Below are 20,470 nucleotides of genomic sequence, written 5' to 3' on the forward strand. Positions count from 1 at the left end.
GAACAAATGGGTTACTTTATTCAGGCATAATAGGTCCGTTATGCATGCATGTTGATCCTCTAACACAAAGTTGTTGTTGCTGCTGTGAGGCTGTTGCCTCGTGGGCTGGAGCTGAGCCCCTGCCGAGCTGGAAGGACACTCACCCCTAGAGAGAAGGCTGGTCAGATCGAAGTAAGAGAGAGAGAGAAGAGAGCTCGTCATATATACCAGGACACACCCCTATACCCCGTGACAACTCCTCCCTGCCATTGCCCAGTCACGTGACCCTACCCCCAACTGCTGAGGGATCATGTAGCTAGTGGCCCCACCACCGGGTGCCGTCACAACATCTTGGATGTCCTGCTCTGGAAAGCCTCATCTTGGAAGCAATTGCAATTGAGACAGAGAAATTGGGATAGTCATAGAGTGATACAGTGTGAAAACAGGAACTCACCCACACCGGCCAACAATGTCCCAGCTACACTAGTTTCACTTGCTTGTGCTTGGTCCATATCCCTCCAAACATGTCCTATCCATGTACCTGTCCAACTGTTTCTTAAACAATTGGGTATTCCCAGCCTCAACTACCTCCTTTGGCAGCTTGTTCCATATACCCACCACCCTTTGTGTGAAAAAGTTACCCCTCAAATTCTTATTAAATCTTTTCCCCTTCACCTTGAACTACCTTTTTAAAATAAACATTGATCTTTCTGACTCATTTCTTTTCATGGACTGATTATTTGTTGAAGCTCTATAATGTAAAGGGATTTATATATGATCCTGAAAATGTAACAGAATATGTTTGGAAGGTGAAGATAGACACAAAATGCTGGAGTAACTCAGTGGGACAGGCAACATCTCTAGGCAGAAGGAATGGGTGACTTTTCGGGTCTAGACCCTTGTTCAGACTTTTTGTCTATCTTCAGTTTAAACCAGCATCTGCAGTTCCTTCTTCCTACATGTGTTTGGAAGGTGACTGTGGCGTTTGTTGTTCTTGCCCAGGTTTCTGTCAGGGCTCGGGGACTGCATTGTGGCGAGGCTCAGGTTGTCCTTGCACAGCACACTGCCTGTATGAATGGAAACAGAATGGTGATGACTGTAGGAAAGTTTAAGATACACAGAGAAGATCCTTGTTGCAGTTCTCCCCTCATCCTCCAGCCTACTCAACCTCTCCCTATAGCTCACACCTTCTAGTCCCTATAATACATCATTTTGTCTCTTTTAGCCTTTATCCATCTGTCTGCCAATCAAACCCCCCTCACATGTATCCATCTACCAATTGCCAAGCTTTGCCCCACCTCCACCATATTTCCAGCTTTCTCTCCCCTACTACAATCAATCCTGACCTGAAACTTCATCTATTCATTCATTCCACAGATACTGCCTGACCTGTTGTGTTACTCAGCACTTTGTGTTTTATTCAAGCTTCCAACAGTTGCACAACCTTGCGCCTCTAAGTATTATCAGTCTTATTAATAAACTCCATATCTCCCAGAGTATGAGGCCTAAAGAATTCCATCATGTGTGCTACATGGCAGAATTGTTAAAATATCTAATTTTTAAACAACATGCATTTTTCTCACTTCTATTGTGTTCTGATTTGTTCCAGTTCTTGTGTAACGCTTGTTTTAATGTTACAGCCACAAAATTGTATCGCATAACGAGGCCTGTATAATGGATGAGACTTGCATTTGAAGCAGGCCTTAGCCAGAGGGTTGCAGCCTGCTTAAACCACGTTTTTTAATGGGAGACCTATTTGGTCTGCAGCTATGAATCCAACTTCTTCTTGGCAGATGCCTTCTTTGAGTGGTCTTCTTGACAAACTTCTGATATTCCCAAGAAAAAGCATCCTTCCAACTACCATCCCAAAACTGACTCGCTTGCCGCTCCATTGCTTTTTCTTCCATCTACCCTCAAATTATTTCCAAACTCACTTCCTCCATCAATTTCCATCTCTGGTCTCCACTACATGCTATAGAAACCCACAGCGCTTGTGGTATCAATTCTTTCCTAATGTATGCAATAGAAATTTGGAGGACGTCAAAAGTGAGATTTCCAACCTCCATTCCCCAAATTTCATTCACTACTCCCTGCAGTGCCATTTTAACGTATTTTCATTCATTTCACACATTCTAAGCCATTTGAGTCTGTTGACAAAATGGTGTCAGCCATTGAGTTGGAGGCAGGCGAGAAGTCGTAGTTATGACTGACTTCACAGCAGTCAGTTGTACTGTAAACATATCAATTTACTAAGAAAACAGTGTGCACATAAAGAGCAGAGAAAATAAAACTTTCCAATTGAAACCAGATAAACCTCTCAAAGCACAGAGTGATTTCTCCAGAAAATACAGGAAGTGGTAGATAATAATATACACATTTATAAGCATAAAATCAACTTTAGACACTTTCAACAGCGTCGACTGGAAAGAAACTTTGCCATTATTTGCAACCTTTAAGAAAAATAAAGAAAATGCAATTGAAAATCTGATTTGATAAAAATAACTCCAACTAGATTTTCATTTTAAGTGATCAGCAATTTCTTACACGAGGTGATGGGCAAAGGTCAAACATTTTTTTCCTGAACTTGAATGAGTGATGGCATTTTACTAAAGGAATTTCAAGGTAATCCTAACTGATGTTAGTATTGTAGTGATGTAAGTGTGGGGCAATTCCATTGAATGTATGTTTTGTGCTTTCATTGAAATGAGATATCTCCATTATTCCTGAGCAGAGCAACCTTGTGGCTTCATGGCACTTCAGAACAACTTCATAATGTATTAACATTCTCACTGCTACATGAAATAAACAGCTCCTATCTATAAAAGCTTGACTCTGGAATTGCCACCATTCAGGTGAATTCATAGGTCATGCTCCTTGAGGTGATCATTAAAGCCCACTGTTTCAAAACCAATTGATCTCACTTTGCCCAATATTAAAGGATGAGTGTTAAATGTAATGCAGGTTCAGGGGGATCGTGTAAAGCATAACATTATCAGGAGCTCCACAATTTCTCTTTGAGAATAACATCATCTTATAAAACACCTTTTCAAGATTAGTTTCTTATCTTTGCAGAGAAAATTGCTGTGAAGCAGTTCCAAACTGGTTTTTATTTTATCAGATATGTTGCTTTTTAAATGTTTGCTTTTTTTTTCAGGCACAAGATCCTCAGGTGCTGGAACAATTGTCCAAAAACATCACTCGTATGGGGCTGACAAACTTCACCCTCAACTACCTCAGGGTAAGATCAGTGAGCGATGAATCCATTTGATGAATGCCAAAGTAAAAAAATCATTTTCGGACTCAAAAAATATGAGTTTTAATCCTCCTAATCTTCATTTGAGAGACATGTAAAGGTGGGTGGTCAACGGATTAATGCAATAAAGAAGGAACTTGCAACAGGAAGTATGTGTAATTGTCTGCGTTGGTGGGGGGGGGGGGGGATAGATGGGGGGGGGGGGGGGGGGGGGGGGGGGGGGATGGGGGGGGGGGGGGGAGAGGGGGAAGGGGGGGCAGTTGTTTAACATTAAGGGGAGTTTTTACTTCAACTCTATTCAGTGGCTACATGTGCAGTTCTAATCATTCAGAATAAAGTACTCCAGATTATTGTAATACATAGAATGTCAATTATTTTTATAAGAATCAAAGTATTATTACAACTTGTAATTTATTTGTTTGTATAGGACATTTAATGGAGTCAATTATTTGGAAGTTTTGTTGTGTTTTCATTAATATAATTTATAATGTATTATACATTTGAATTTATGCAGAGCTGCTTTATGTTACAATGCATTATGAATATTGTTTATCATAGTGATAATTACATTACTCATAATTGATCTGCACAATACATTATGACTGTAGATGAATTAATTGAAAAAGATGAATTACACATGAATTTGTTCTCGAAGCTGAGGTTTGTGGGGCATACTTGGTTATGCCGTCCAAATTTGGTCAAAACAAAAATGATGTGAGCCACTTAATGGACACAGCAGTTAAAGTTTCTCATGATGCCTCTCCCAAGCACAACTCTTCTCGACCATCTTTCATCAACCCTCCACTAGCAGGAATTAGGTGATGTGGGTCAGGGAAACTAGCTAACAAAAAGAGAGTTTGTGCTCTGGTCTACAAGAGCATTCCTTGCTGTTGTAGACATGATTTCCTTAGTTAAGTCAAATGGAGGGTGGCGGCAGCAAGACAACTGATTGGCATGATGGAGAGGAAAAAGCCTGATGGTAGTCTCCCAAACCTCTCTTTTGTCTCCAAGGATATCTCAAATTTGAGGCAGCTTTGCTCTGAGCATTTTACAAATTAAAATAGACTCTGCAAGCACTGCTCTCTTTTTAGAAACTTTGCAGATGATGGTTACAAAAAGAATACACTAAGTGCTGGAGTAACTCAGTGGGTCAAGCAGCATCTCTGGAGAACATGGATAGGTGATGTTTCAGGTTGGGGCCCTTCTTCGAGAAGAAGGCACCCAAAATAAGTTCTCGACCCGAAACATTGCCTATTCATGTTCTCAGAGATGTTGCCTGACCCGTTGCATTACTCCAGCACTTTGTACTGGCTCTTTCTCCTACCATTGCTGCATAGGTGTCGCTGTCTGATAGTGGTAGGCACCTTTTTGTGCTATGTGTGTCCCCTCGGGAGCATGCATTGCATCCTTAATTCACACCAATCCTTCAATTGCCAATAACTATAGTGATCGTTTGAAGCCATTGAACCCAGCTGTATGACCAGATCCTCTTAGACTGGAGATGGTTTTCCTCATATGGCCACTCACAGTGCCTCACTAACGTAGGAAGTAGTTGTGGTAAACAGACGTGTCCTATCAGAAATTCACCAAGTTTCCAGGAGAAGATAATTAATTTCTGGGAAGCTTTGATCTGAAGCGGGTGGGAGCTTTGATGTGAAATCAGAGTCTCCCGTTGCTAGGGAATCAAACTGTTGTGCCAGCTTACCTAAAGAGCATCGTAAGTAAATTAAACCTTCAATGGTAATTCATTTTTTTGACCCTTCTGATCTTTTTTTTGTCAGTGGCACTTCTCATGAGCCTTTGTGCCAATTATTCCATGTTTTTTGTCCCCTTCCCAGCAGCATTACTGCAGCCAAAAGGTTTCCCAATGGGAATTCCCCTCTCTGAGGTGTTTGGAAAAAGAAGCAGAGGATCTACAGAGGGATCCCAGGCAGGTCAGGCTGCACAAGAGTTTATCTGCACCCTCCTGTCAGGGCTCTGACACATGCGTCGGCAGGCTAATCCTGAACATAATTTACACTGATCAATAATCTGGCTTGCTGAGGCCCCCCTTCCTGAAGGAGGTTGGTATTGTAGATACCAGGCCTGGCACATGAACGTACAGGACTGCTGAATGACCTACTCAGAAGTACCTCAGTCACAATGTATTTTGCCTTGAACACCTCTACTTGAAAGAGAGACACCAACCTGCATCTCTCCCACCTTGGATGCATTCACCACACCTGCAGCTTCAGGCACTCTACAGTTAGCAGTAATCTTTGTCAGTCTCAGATATAAAATTAATATTTGTCTTTAAAATGAATTACTGTTTCCGAAGAGAAATTTTGAATTTCTACCACTCTTTGCATGTAGGTTTCCTAATTTCCCACCATAAAAGGCCTGGCCTTAACCATGTCCCTTCGTTCCAAAGTATCCAATCAGCTGAAGTGTTTTCTTCCACCTACTGCTACTGCCCGTTTCCCTTCTTATCTTCAAAATGTTAATCGGATCACTCCTGAACCATCCGCGATCCAGGGGATACAATCGCAGTGAGATTAATCACTCCTTGGAACGTAACGCTTGGAGACCAGATGTTACACTGATACACTGCACGCTTTACAAGATATAGTGCCCAAAACTGCCTGCTGTACTTCAGATGTGATCTAAGCAGGTTTTGCAAAGGTTTAGCAAAATGTTTAACCCTTTATATTCCAGTCCTCTAATTATGAGTACATTTGTGTGCATATGTATGATCCATTTGCCATTTTAATTATTTTGCCCCTGGGCCGTGATATTTTAATCGTTTATACCTGTAAATGTATTGGGCCCTTCTATCATTTCACCATTTTTAAAATGTCCTTTATTCTGATCTTTATAGATCTAAAGTGGTTCATCTAGTAGGGGAGTCCAGAATAAGAGGCATAGCAAAATTGAAAAACATTTAGGATGATATTTGGTAGAAAAGTTTCACTCAAATATTAGCAGAAAACTTATCTTAAAAAGCACTTGATCCTCAGTCAATTATAACACTTTAAATCTCAGATTTAGGCAGGGATTTCAAGGCAAGGTAAATACCAAAGGTTGGATTTTATCTTTTGTCACATACGTTGATTGTCCGTTATATTAGTGGGGTATTTTGTATGTGTGCCACTGCATTATCACATACAACTGAAGATGTTCTGAGGGTGTATTACTTCTTTCCTATGTGCCATGTTTATAGGAGCATCCACAATGATTTTCAGCATTTAGCTCGGTGGCAATATTCGATTGCCTAAAGCAGGTCTCCTTCTCCTTGCAGCAATTTAGAACCAGGGTTGGTGATGTGGTTGTGATGTGGTGGACACTGTTCTTGTAGCCACCTTCATTTCCAGTGGCTGCCATTGCCTGCATGTTTATATTTACCTATGTTTTTGATCACCTTTGATTATGCCTATCACTTCTCAGTACCATCTCTAACTGTAGATAGTTATCCAAACCCTTCCAAGGTTTTGTCCTCCTAATCTGACATTCATCTTTAATTCCCTTTGAATGGTTCTTGTATATTTTTCCATTAGAGTGGCCTATATGCATACTGTTTCCTTTATCTTTATTGCGCTACCTGATGTGCTCTTGTGTGGTATAGTTTGCCTAGATAGCTCACAAATGCAGTGGAGGCCAATTCACTGGATGTTTTCAACAGAGAGTTAGATAGACCTCTTCAGGCTAACAGAATCAAGGGATATGGGGAGAAAGAAAGAACAGGGTACTATTTTGAATGATCAGCCATGATCATATAGGATGGCGATGCTGGCTCGAAGGGCTGAATGGCCTACTCCTACACCTATTTTGTTTGTTTCTAACCAGCTAAACTATATCATTTGACGTAATGTTCGAAATATATTAAATGTCATTTTGCTCTCTGTCTTCCTTGATAGACCAGAATGGAAAAAAAAAAGTCACATGTAGGAATTTTCAAATTGTACTGTCATCAATTCTCTTGAGGCAGCAAATTCACATGTTCTTTGCATCATTGCTGGTGGCTGCAATCACGCAATTTTCAGGAATGTGCTGACCAATCGATATCAGCATGTCTCCTCCCTCCTACAGGATGTTAACACACTAGACCATGAGAGTTTGGCGATGATACCACTGTTCTCGGCCAAATCAGTGACAATGATGAGACTAAGTACAAGAAAGAGATCAGGAACCTTGTGTCATGGTGTCCGGACTATAGCCCAGTCCTTAATGTCAGCAACATGAAAGAGCCATTTGTTGACCTGAGGAAGCAGAGGGGTGAACACAACCCTGTCTCCATCAATGGTGTTGCTGTTGAGATGATTGACAGCTTCAGTTCCGTGGCATCCATGTTATCAGTACTCATATGGGCCCCGCTATGCCTGCCTCTTTCTAGGGTACGTTGAACAATTACTATTCCAGGCGTACACTGGCCTTATCCCCGAACTCTACCTCCACCACATTGATGACTGTTTTTAGCAATGTTACAACATTTTGAGATTTTCAATCTGCAATTTATCTCATCAGATAAAGCATAAAAATACGTTTAATTTGACACCTAATTCACTTTTAAAAGTCTTCAGTATCTTCTGTATTAAAAAAGTTATGGCCATTTTCATACTCGGAAATTAGCATCTTGTTCCCTATTGCTTTTCCATTGACTTAACACAAAAGCTGTGATCGAGGTCAGTCAAAAGCCCATAACTTTCTTTAAAATTAAGAGAACTGAATGAAATCTTCAGTTATTATAGATTGAAGTATTCTGAAACACATATAAACCATCTTACTTGGATGACCTGAAATTAAAGCATATAATTAGTTAATTACCTAATTGTAGCTAATTACAAAATTGATCGTTGTGACGGAAATAGTAATAAACACCCAGACTGCCTTGAAAATTCAAAAATGTGATATTCTCAAGATCAGAACTTTAATATTATTGTATTATATGCTGGAAGTCCGTAACAGATAGGTAAATAAATTACAATTTCTAGCAATAGACCAAGTCTTTATGGAGAAGATCAGTTGCTAGCTGGTACATTGGCATATCATAATCAAGTCAAGTCAAGTCAAGTCAAGTTTATTTGTCACATACACATACGAGATGTGCAGTGAAATGAAAGTGGCAAATGCTCGCGGACTTTTGTGCAAAAGAAAAACAACCAAACAACCAAACAAACTATAAACACAATCATAACACACATATTCTTTTACATAATAAATAATGGAAGGAAAAACGTTCAGTAGAGTTAGTCCCTGGTGAGATAAGCGTTTACAGTCCGTATGGCCTCTGGGAAGAAACTCCTTCTCAACCTCTCCGTTCTCACCGCATGGCAACGGAGGCGTTTGCCTGACCGTAGCAGCTGGAACAGTCCATTGCAGGGGTGGAAGGGATCTCTCATGATATTGTTGGCTCAGGAGTTGCACCTCCTGATGTATAGTTCCTGCAGGGGGGCAAGTGAAGTTCCCATAGTGCGTTCGGCCGAACGCACTACTCTCTGCAGAGCCTTCTTGTCCTTGGCAGAGCAATTCCCAAACCAGATGGTAATGTTCCCGGACAAGATGCTTTCCACCACCGCTGCATAGAAGCACTGGAGGATCCTCGGAGACACTCTGAATTTCCTCAATTGCCTGAGGTGGTAAAGGCGCTGCCTTGCCTTACTCACGAGTGCTGAGGCGTGTGATGCCCATGTCATATCCTCGGAGATGTGGACTCCCAGATATTTAAAACAGTTCGCCCTATCCACAAGATCCCCATTTATCCTCAATGGAGTGTACGTCCTCAGATGATGTGCCCTCCTAAAGTCCATGATCAGCTCCTTCGTTTTTTTGATGTTCAAGAGGAGGCTGTTATCCTGGCACCAGAGTGCTAGATCAGCCACCTCCTCCCGGTAGGCGGTAATCAGTAGCATCATCATACTCCTCAGATTGTAACCAATAAGCAACTCTGTACACCTTGTTTTTCCTCAACTTTTAAATGTTGACATTGTAAACTACAAGTTTTTGCTCTTCAAACCACACATGACATGCCTTTCTGCCCACTACTTTCCCATTAACAATGTCCTGTAGATTCCATTTCTTAAGAAAAGGATAATTTTTTTAAATAGCCTGTATCCAAATAACAAATTAATCCCATTCACACAAGAATTCACAATATAACATGATTTTTAAATCTCACTGTCATGAATTTATATCCCAGATGGAAGGAATTTAATGTTTAATTCCCATAAATGAATCTAGAAACATCCACCCAAAATATAACTAAATTATTGTTTTTTGCACAATACATGCGACTCAAACTGTTGCGAATATTTAGTTTTAAAATAATGATCATGGAAAGAGAGAATAACACAAAATATAGACAATTTAGATGGCTTATCTCCAAAAAAAATGGGCATTTTAATCATCTTGCTTCTGGAATGTGATCGATTGGAACGTTGCATTTGCGGTGAATTTGAACCCCATATCGGCAGGAAAAACACTGCCGGTTCGTATGGGGCCCAAATCACATTTTCGCTTACAGAGGATTGATTAAAGTCATCCCAAGAAGCAAGTTTATATGTAACCGTGTTTTGTCCCGTACTCGAGATTGGTCACGTTGTAGGCGTTGACGGCGTTAGAAGTAGCTTTTTATTTTAATCCAGCGATTAAATTGTCCAGCGATTAAAAAAAAAACATATCGAGAACGGAAGTCCGGTCGATTTTTCATCAGCAGCTGGCAGCCCGAGGAAATCCGCCTCCAACAGGCAGGAGAAAACGGCATTTTAATCCCGCCTCCCCCCCCCCCCCCCCCCCCCAAAGGCGCCAAAGTCGCGCGCGCACGGCCAGTGGCAGAACTGCAGTGCCGCTGAAGGTAAGTTTTGTAATATTCGCTACTGTTTTGGGGGGTGGTGCTGCCTCCTGCACCCATGCAGAACTCACTGACTTCATCAGCTTCACAACTAATTTCTATCGTGCACTTAAATTCACTTGGACCATCTCCTACATCTCCCTACCGTTTCTGGATCTCATCGTCTCCATCACAGGAGACAGACTATTGACTGGCATCTACTACAAACCTACTGACTCCCATAGTTATATAGACTACACTTCTTCCCACCCTACTTTCTATAAAGACTCTATCCCCTACTCCCAATTCCTCAGTCTACGCCGAATCTGCACCCTGTATGAGGTTTTCCATACTAGATCATCGGAGATGTCCTCATTCTTTAGGAAACGGGGGTTCCCCTCTTCCATTATAGATGAGGCTCTCACTAAGATCTCCATGATATCCCGCAGCTCTGCTCTTGCTCCCCCTCCCCTCATTCGCAACAAGACAGAGTTCCCCTTGTCCTCACCTTCCACCCCATCAGCCGTCGCATACAGCAAATAATCCTCCAACTTTTCGCCATCTCCAACGGGATCCCACTATTGGCCTCATCTTCCCATCACCACCCCTTCTGCTTTCCGCAAAGACCGTTCCCTCCGCAACTCCCTAGTCAACCGATCCCCTCCCACCCAAACCACCCCCTCCCCAGGTACTTTCCCCTGCAACCGCAGGAGATGCAACACCTGTCCCTTTACCTCCCCCCTCGACTCCATCCAAGGACCCCGACAGTCTTTCCAGGTGAGGCAGAGATTCACTTGCACTTCCTCCAACCTCATCTACTGTATCCGCTGTCTTAAGTGTCACCTTCTCTACATCAGCGAGACGAAGAGTAGGCTCGCTGAACACCTCCGCTCAGTCTGCCCTAACCTGCCTGATCTCCCGGTTTCTCAGCACATTAATTCCCCCTTCCATTCCCAATCTGACCTTTCTGTCCTGAGCCTCCTCCATTGTCAGAGTGAGGCCCAGCGCAAATTGGAGGAAGAGCACCTCATATTTCGCTTGGGTAGCTTACACCCCAGCGGTATGAACATTGACTTCTCCAACTTCAAGTAGCCCTTGCTTTTCCTCTCACTCCATCCCAGTTCTCCCTCCAGTCTTACTGTCTCCAACTACATTTTATCTCTGTCCCGCCCACTCCCCTGACATCAATGTGAAGAAGGGTCTCGACCCGAAACATCACCCATTTATGCTCTCGAGCTGCTGCCTGACCCGCTGAGTTACTCCAGCATTTTGTGTCTACCTTCATGAGCAACATATCCTGGTCCCTTCACATTAATGAAGTGATCAAAGAAGAGAATCAGCATCTTTACTTTCTTAGGCTTCAGATGATTAAACGTGTCGACGCAGATTCTCTCAAACGTCTACAGATGCACTATAGAAAGTATTCTGACAGGATGCATCTGCATCTGATTTGGCAACTGCTCTGCTCTTGACCATCCAAATCTGCAGAGAGTGGTGCACCCATCTCACTTCATCACAGGCTCATCATTTCCATTCATCGAGTTCAACTTCATGGTACATTGTAGCATCATGAAAGCTGGGAGTATCGACAAGAGCATCCGATACCCTGACTATTCCCTTGCCTTTCTTCTACCTTTTGGGAGGAGATGCCGATGCTCAAAAGCCAAGACATCCAGCATCTTCCCCACTGCTATCAGACTTCTGAACCAATCACCTCATTCTCACCTCCCTGACAGATAAGGTGGGGGAGAATTATGCATATTGAAATTATTTGGGGGGGGGGGGGGGGGGGGGGTAGATAGATAGACATAGATGCCATTAACTAAAAAGTAAAATCAAATAAGGGAGGGATGATGAGTTGATGAACCAGGTTGGGGTTCTGCAGGATCGGGAACAGGAGCTGTCGTGACTTGACTGTATAATAACTGGAGCCTTACACCATGATAAAGATCCAAAGACTTTATTAACTACATAGCAAGTACGACTTCACACTTGCACGTCTCTCTAATTCTAAGGGAACCAGGCAATGAGCGGTTACTGTAAAGCTAGTGGGCGTAACTACAAAAGCATGATTCATAATATGTGACTGATCTACAGGAGCCAAGAGAGACGAAACCCTGGTGGAAAGGTGAGTGTTGGGCAGTTCAAACCAACTGGAGCAGGATTATCTACCCCACTCACCAGGTTTCATTTGGCCATCATCCACCCCCTTGTCAGGTTCCACCTATCTGACTGTCATTCATTTGCCTCCCCAACCTAGTTCCATCTGCCCATTATCCACACACCTTTATACCTTGTTCACTTTTTCTACCCCTTCCCCTGTCAGTTCCAACTGCCTCCTCGTCCTCTTATCTGTTTTCACCGAGCACTTACCAGCTTCTGTCTCATCTTTCCCTCTCACTTCAATATACTAGCTACCTCCACTTGATACTCTTAGCCCTGAAGCAGGGATTTTACCCAAAATGTCAACCATTTCCTTGCCTCTACATATAATGGTTGACCCACTGAGTTCTTCCAGAATTCAGCATCAGCTGTCCCTCGTGTCTCTCGGCTGATCCTGGAGGTGATCTTGGGGAGGATTGATTAAATTATATCGTTTGTTTTCATCCATCACTCAGGAACACTCTGCATCAAGCTGCAGACTACATGTGTTATGCAAGTGTTAGATACAAAGGGCTGGAATATCTCAGTGGGTCAGGCAACATCTCCAGAGAACGTGGATAAGTGACGTTTCTCATCCAGACCCTTCTTGCATTACTTGAATTATCCCTATCAATGTTCTCCAGAGATGCTGCCTGATCTGCAGAGTAATGGGCCTGTCCCACTTTCACGACCTAATTCACGACCTCTGCCGTGTTTGCTCTTGACTCATACTCACAGCATGGTCACGGAAGGTTGTAGGAGGTCGTAGGTAGGTCATAGCAGGCCATGATGCTAGTCGTAGGTACTCGTGGCATCAAGTAGGTCGGGCCGTTTTTTCTCGCATGATAATAATAATAATAAATACTTTATTGATCCCCTCAGGGAAATTCAGATGTCCAAAGCCCCCAACCAACAAACTCACAGATTCAAAACGAACGCAGACAGAAAATAGATAGAATACACTGTGGACACTACCTGAGAGCAATAAATACTTAAAAAGACCAATAATTAACAATTAAAAATTAAAAATTGCAAATATGCATCCCCCTACAGCCTAGCGGTCCGAATTATAAAATCTAATGGCTGCAGGGGTGAAGGATCTCCTGAACCGCTCCGTTCTAAAGGGCAGGGAGAGGAGCCGGTTGTTGTTCCGGTGCTCTTTTGACTCTCCAGAATTACAAGGAGGGGGTGCCCGGGGTTTTTCAGGATGACCTGCACCTTGTGCCTCATACGCCTCTCAAGCACATCCATCCCAGAGTCTACTCTCCCCTCCAGCATGATGGAAATTGGCCATGAGTAAAAAAGGTTGTGAATTAGGTCGTGAAAGTGGGACAGACCCTTTACTTCAGCACTTTGTGTCTTTTTTTGTAAACTAGCATCTGCAGTTCCTAGTGTCCAATAATTCCCAGTATTCAATAAGTAAGTTTAAGCAGGGTTTGACCCTGATCAGCAGCCCTGATTTCCTGTGTGGGGAAAGAAAAAAGTGAGTGCAACATGGCCACAGACACAACGTGCCTTAGACTTTATAGTGTTGTTTATCTAGTGCAGAGCAGCAAACACTTGGAGAGGTGAAAAGTTGCAAGATAAATGAATGTGGGCCTGGGAGATGACAACACATTGAAGATCTTTGAAATCATGGATGAATAGATATGATGAAAAGCACGTGCTCTCTGAGATCAGAAAGCTTTTTAAAAAAAATGTTTAATAAATATTTTTATTAGAAGCAGTGTACAGTAATATAAACCGCGGCATATGACAAAATACATTTATTGTACATCTTCCATTTTAAATTTAATAAAAAAGAAATAGAACAAGAGAGAAAGAGCGAGAAAGAGAGAAAGTGAAAGAAATAATGAATGTGCAAAAGCCTAAAAAAAAATAAGAAGACAAAATTAAGAATAATAAAGAAGAAGAAAAAAGACCAAAACGTGTCGATATACCTGCTTCATTTCTCACCACACCCATCACCCTGTCCTTAAATCGGTTTAATTCCAGAATTGTGTAGCACCATACTATACTTGTAATAAATCAATGAAAGGAGACCATATCTTTAAAAATTGCTCTGATTTTCCTGCTAAGTCTCATATCTTCAAGATGTTGCGTCTCAGACATGCTTGTAATCCACATTTTGAGAGTTGGGGTAGAAGCATTTTTCCAAAATTTAAGTATACGTTTTTTTGCCATTATCAGGCCATAATTAAGGAAACGTCTTTGAAATATTGATAGCAGAGATCAGAAAGCTTTGAACGAGTTTTGGACTAGGTTAACACAGGCCAAACTTTGCATTATCACTGAGAAACTGACTTCCTGCAGTGCAACAAAATATCACCAGCAAGTTTTGTTTCAAGAAAAACATAATAGTTATTAAGAGGCGGACATCCAGTTCGTTATTGTTGTGCTATTAAAATTGTTATCGGAGTGTTCAGTTGTGCAAATGAACCCTACCAGTCCTTTTGCAGGAAATCTATGGGCCTGATGCCAGTAGGTGCAGGAAACTGGTGGTTATCAAAAACTGATTCTTAATATATTTGTGAAACAAATTACAACATGTATCTTTGGTCTATAATGTTGGTAGATAGGGCCAATTTCCATCTGTGACATATATCAATAAAACGGGTGGGTGAGGTGAACATGGTGCTGTCACAAAAAGGCACAACCATTTTGGCGGTTAGGTATTGTTTCTATTTGAAGCCACAGTGCACAAGTATTTTTAGTGCCGATTGGCAGAAGGCTGATTAACAAATTGAAAAATCCAATGAATGATCCACTTGCTTATCACTCTGAAAAGACAAACTATGTGGGGCTGTGGAATAATTCAGAGGCTCCAAAGATAGAATTGTTGCTTATTATAGCCCCAGCAAATCCCTTTCTGCAATTACATTGGTAAATCTCTGAACACTCCTCTTTCCCTGTCTCTATTGTTTCATTTGACGTACATTTGGTTGAAACATCGGTAGGTGAAATTTGCATTCTGAATTTATCTGTAATATGATATCCAAAATGACAATATTGGAAAGACAACAGTGAAATATACTTCTTTTACCGTTTTAGTCTGTATCAAACCACATGAAGTGAGTACTCTGGGTATCCATATGACCTTCAGAGAGAGAATCTGAAACATGAGTGAAGAGTTCAGTCCACAAAAATAAAATATAGTCTATTTTCCGACATTCCTCTTTTAAATGCCATTAGGCAGAAATTTCCTTTGAGGAAGCATATTCTGCTCAAGCACAGATTTACATGTACATATTTCTTATCACCTCAGCAATTGATCTTAGTTTTCCATCAGCATTTTTAGTAGTTCTTGACAGATTTCTGGAACACGGTTACATATGTTTAACATCAGGACAATAGGATTGTGATAAAAATCGATTGTTAAAATCTTTTTTGATTCAACCAACAACACAGCCACACTGCTTTTTAAATCGCATTCACAGTTTTGGGAGCAGTACAGTGTATTGAAAAATTCCATCTAAATATTTGGTAGAGTCAAATCGCCATTCGACCGTCATGACGTGATTTAGAAACATAGAAACATAGAAATTAGGTGCAGGAGTAGGCCATTCGGCCCTTCGAGCCTGCACCGCCATTCAATATGATCATGGCTGATCATCCAACTCAGTATCCCGTACCTGCCTTCTCTCCATACCCCCTAATCCCCTTAGCCACAAGGGCCACATCTACCTCCCTCTTAAATATAGCCAATGAACTGGCCTCAACTACCCTCTGTGGCAGAGAGTTCCAGAGATTCACCACTCTCTGTGTGAAAAAAGTTCTTCTCATCTCGTTTTTAAAGGATTTCCCCTTTATCCTTAAGCTGTGACCCCTTGTCCTGGACTTCCCTAACATCGGGAACAATCTTCCTGCATCTAGCCTGTCCAACCCCTTAAGAATTTTGTAAGTTTCTATAAGATCCCCTCTCAATCTTCTAAATTCTAGAGAGTATAAACCAAGTCTATCCAGTCTTTCTTCATAAGACAGTCCTGACACATCCCTCTGGAAAAGCATCACACTGGTTCATATTGCTTTAATTCTTCCATATTTATCATAATCCTCAAATGATTTACAGGAATGTAAAGAAATAGAGGTTGAGAAAAGATCATTTATCTTTTCATTTTTGTGGACTAATTTTCAATCATTCTTAAATGCCTATCTTATCCATTGTTCACATAAGGAAAAAAACAGCACAGGAACCAGTCCTTCAGCCCACATTGTCTGTGCAGAACGTGCTGCCAAATTAAACGAATCCCTTCTACCTGCACATCCCCCCCCCCCTGCCTATTCATGTGCCGATCTAAAGGTCTCTTAAATGCCACTGAGATATCCTTGCCCCTCCTCCTTCGTGGAACATGCTGGTCCTGAGCTCTGATAAGCTGGAGGTTAGATGATGCACAAGTGCCACATCTGGACGGCTGATAACAACTAATTTACTGGCCCTAGCTCCTGCATAATAACCTCCCTCAGTTTGAAACTTTCTCCTGTACTCCAAATTTATCCTTATTCATAACTATCTTAAAATTAAGGAGTTGTAATGATTGTTCCCAAAATGCTCTCCCACTGAAATGCCAGGCACAAGGTCAGACTTGTTTCCCAATGCAAGGTCCAGGAAGTTCTCTCTTTTAGTTAAAGTATCCACAAACTGGAAACCTATCAAATTTTGCTCCAAGCCTCCCAGTTAACGCTGCGACAACCCTGTTGCTTTTCCATCTTTCCATATTCTCTCTGCATTCCTCTAACGCTCATTGGCTATTGGGAAGCCTATAATCCCTTCAGAGTGATTGCAACTTCCTCATTTTTTGAGCATGAGATGCAAGGAATGTTAGAATCTTGAGAAAAACACAAAGTGCTGGAGGAACTCAGTGGGTCAGGCAACAGCTGTGGAGGAAATGGACAGACGATGTTTCAGGTCGGGACCCTTCTACAGACTGAAGAAAGGTCCCGACCCAAAACGCCGCCTGACCATTTCCTCCACAGATGTTACCTGACCCATTGAATTTCCCCAGCACTTTGTGTTTCACTTATTTTGACATACATATATGTCTCAATGATAATCTCTTCAGCATGTTCTCTCTGAATTCAGCTGTGACATTCACCCTGATTAGTAAGGTAACCCTTCCACCTCTTTCACCTCCATCGCTATCATATCTGAAACTTCAGAACTGTGGAACATTGAGCAGCCAGCCCCAACACTCCCAGAACCAAGTCTCTGCAATGGCCATAATATTGTAGTTCCATGCATTCATCTCGGTTCTAACACATCTAATTTATCCATTACACTTTAGCCCATGAGACTCAACATATTTATTATTAGATTTAGCTCTTAGGGCTAACGGAATCGAGGGATATGTGGAGAAAGCAGGAACGGGGTACTGATTTTGGATGATCAGCCATGATCATATTGGCTCAAATGGCCGAATGGACCTATTTTCCTGCAGCTATTTTCTATGTTTCTATGGTTCTATTCAGTTCCTGCCTGCCCATCTTTCAGATTTACTGGTTATTATCTCTAACTTACCACTATTTATCAGAGGAAGTCATTGAGGCAGATATTATAACAACATTTAAAAGACATTTGGGCAGATACTTTTAAGAAGGAAATGTGCCAAATGTGGATAAATGGGACTAGCTTTGATGGGACATCTTGTTCGGCATGGGTGAGTTGGGCTAAATGATGCTGTACCTATGACTCTTGTCCTTCACATGCTGACCTGCTGCTCTTGTTCCACCTCCCTCCACTCTAATTTAGATAATACCTCCCGCCACTCTAGTTTATACCACTCGTGAACCTCCCTACGAGGATGTTGGTTCCCCTCCAGTTCGGAGCTAAGAGTTAAATCTAACGCAATCTGTCCTTCTTGTGCAGGTCCCACCTGCCCTGGAAGGGAGCCAAATAACTAAAGCTGACGCTGTCTGACCCGCTGAGTTACTCCAGCTTTTTGTGATAATCTTCGGTTTTAACCAGCATCTGCAGTTTCTTCCTCCACATCTGAAGCTCTCCATCCTGTATCACCTCCTTAGTCACATATTGAACTATGCTCTTGCCTCACTAGCTCATGACACAGGTGGGAATCCTGAGATTACAACCACACGTTCTGTTTTTTAAAGTGCCACCTAACTCCCTCAATTCTCTTTGCAGAATGTCATCTCCCTTCCTGCCAATGTGATTGGTACCAGTCTATGATGCTAATATTGTCTATATCCTCTGGCTGCTCATCTTCCCCTTTCAGAACATCTTACGTTGCACAAAGCCATCCTTGACCCTGGCACCAGGGAGGCAGCACACCACCCTGGGGTCTCATCTCACTTGAGGGCACAGAAATGCCTGTCCATAGCTCTGACTATAGGGTCCCCTATCACTGCCTATTGCCCTATCTTGCTGTTCAACAGAGCCGCTGTTCCGGCTGCTGCTTCTATTTTTGTCCCTGAGAGGTCAACAGCATCCAAAACAGTAGATTTGTTTGAGAGAGATGGCCACAGAAAACTATTGCATTACCTGCCACCTCACTTGGCAGTCACCTGTCTATCTGGCCGAACCTTGGCATGGCCACCTCCTTGAAACTACTATCTTTAACCCTTTCTTCCAGCCGAATGCTGCTCAGTGTGTCCAACTGTGACTACAACTAAGCCATGTGGTCTGAGGGGAACTGCAGCTGGACACACATCCTGCACATCTGATATAAGGAGCGTATCACACCACTGGCTGCAATAACTACCCCCTTTAATGTTAAATTTGTGTTGATTGTGTGTTTTTGTCATTTTTTAATTATATGTATGACTGCAGGGAAACAAAATTTTGTTCAGACCGAAAGGTCTGAATGACGATAAACAAATCTAATCTAATCTAATCTAATCTAATGGATACTTAAAACTAAACCTAGCAGATTTAAGGAGAAATAGACAAACACCGTACCATGCCATCTTATTTACCAAAGCCCAGTGTTTACCTAAGCCCACAATTTTGACAGTAGCTCTTCCACCTCAAAGCTGCCTTTTTCAAAATAGACAACCAAATATGACTGTTCCATTGGAGCCTGCCAACTATTGAGGCTGTGGGTCTGACAAACCAGATACTGTTTATTTAATTTTGGACTTCGGGCTTTGTTTTGTTCTGCACTATATCAGGTTTTTATTTATTGATCTGTTCTGGTTTGTTTATGATGTTATCTACTGAGTACTGTGTTTACAGATCGGCTGTGCTGCTGCAAGTAAGAATTTCATTGTTCTCTGTCAGTACATATAACAATTAAACAATCTCTCTTGACTCTCTTGATTTAGTTCAAATTACAGGCACCTCCTAACTTAAGTAATAGGCAACTAATGTAAACACGTACTAGCATAAGCAATATTTTAAGCCCACTGACACCCCATATGGTCTCTGCAATGGTGCCCCCCTGTGTACACCATATTGGAGTTTCCCCATGGTCTCCACGTCTGGGCCCTCTCATGGTCTCTGCCTCGCAGCTCCCCCATGATCCCCAAGACGGAGCTCCCCCGTGGTCTTCGCGTCACGTAGTAAATGAAAGCGGCCGCAGTAGCACTTCCGTTTCTGACCTACGTAATATCCGACTTACGCAGGAGTCCGTGAGACGTAACCCTTATGTTAGTCAGTGAGGGTGGGCATCTATATTCATTTTGGCTGAAGGGATTAACCACTGGGTGGGTAAGGATACCTCACACCAACGTGCTTCAGAGTTTGGCACATACTTGAGTCATGTACTTAGCATTTGGCAGGGCTAAAAATGGAAAGCACAGAGTCACATATTTCTTGTAGAGCTTCAGCGGCTCTACATGTAAATCAGATGCATATAATACTATTGATATTCTAATAGATACTTTGCTTAGTCTCTAAAAAAATAGTGGGGAAAAAAAGGCTATCAGCTTAATTAGAACACCTTTATGTTTCGGCTTAACCACTTATATTCTATGAAAGTAACAACACTTAAACTCCCTTCCCCATTTGACTGCTTCATATTATTAAAACTTTATTAAAACTTGATTTAAAGCAGCATCTAATCTTTCTGGTTCATTGTTGCAGCAGCTCTTAGAGAATAGGAATTAGAGATGTGAACTGATGATTAAGCCCCTTCAGCTGGTTCCATCACCAGGAAACTGCTTCAGGATTTGTCCACTTCTACGTACATATTCCTGTCACCTTTTCACAATCATACTAGTGTAGTGATTATTTGAGGTGTAGATTGAGCTGTTGATGGATGAGTACCAAAATATGTTTTTTTTAATTTACACGCATTACTGACAGAAAACGATGCAAATGCAGAATAAATGGGTTATTACTT

The 20,470-nt window shown here is 41.9% G+C and overlaps 1 protein-coding gene across 10 annotated transcripts in view; it reads left to right on the plus strand.

The window, feature by feature from the left end:
* The window catches only part of LOC129699015 (LIM domain-binding protein 2), a 497,462-nt gene that overhangs the window by 428,067 nt on the left and 48,925 nt on the right, over positions 1 to 20,470 (plus strand). For 7 of the 10 annotated variants that reach the window (XM_055638643.1, XM_055638633.1, XM_055638651.1 and 4 more), the window contains exons 8-9: positions 3,134 to 3,217; positions 5,071 to 5,166. In XM_055638643.1, coding sequence (XP_055494618.1) covers positions 3,134 to 3,217; positions 5,071 to 5,166 — 180 coding nt within the window. The remainder of the gene's footprint in view (positions 1 to 3,133; positions 3,218 to 5,070; positions 5,167 to 20,470) is intronic. The other 3 variants (XM_055638625.1, XM_055638661.1, XM_055638608.1) reach the window with 2 other exon arrangements.

This window comes from Leucoraja erinacea, chromosome 1 (genome assembly GCF_028641065.1).
Source record: "Leucoraja erinacea ecotype New England chromosome 1, Leri_hhj_1, whole genome shotgun sequence".
NCBI lineage: Eukaryota > Metazoa > Chordata > Chondrichthyes > Rajiformes > Rajidae > Leucoraja > Leucoraja erinaceus.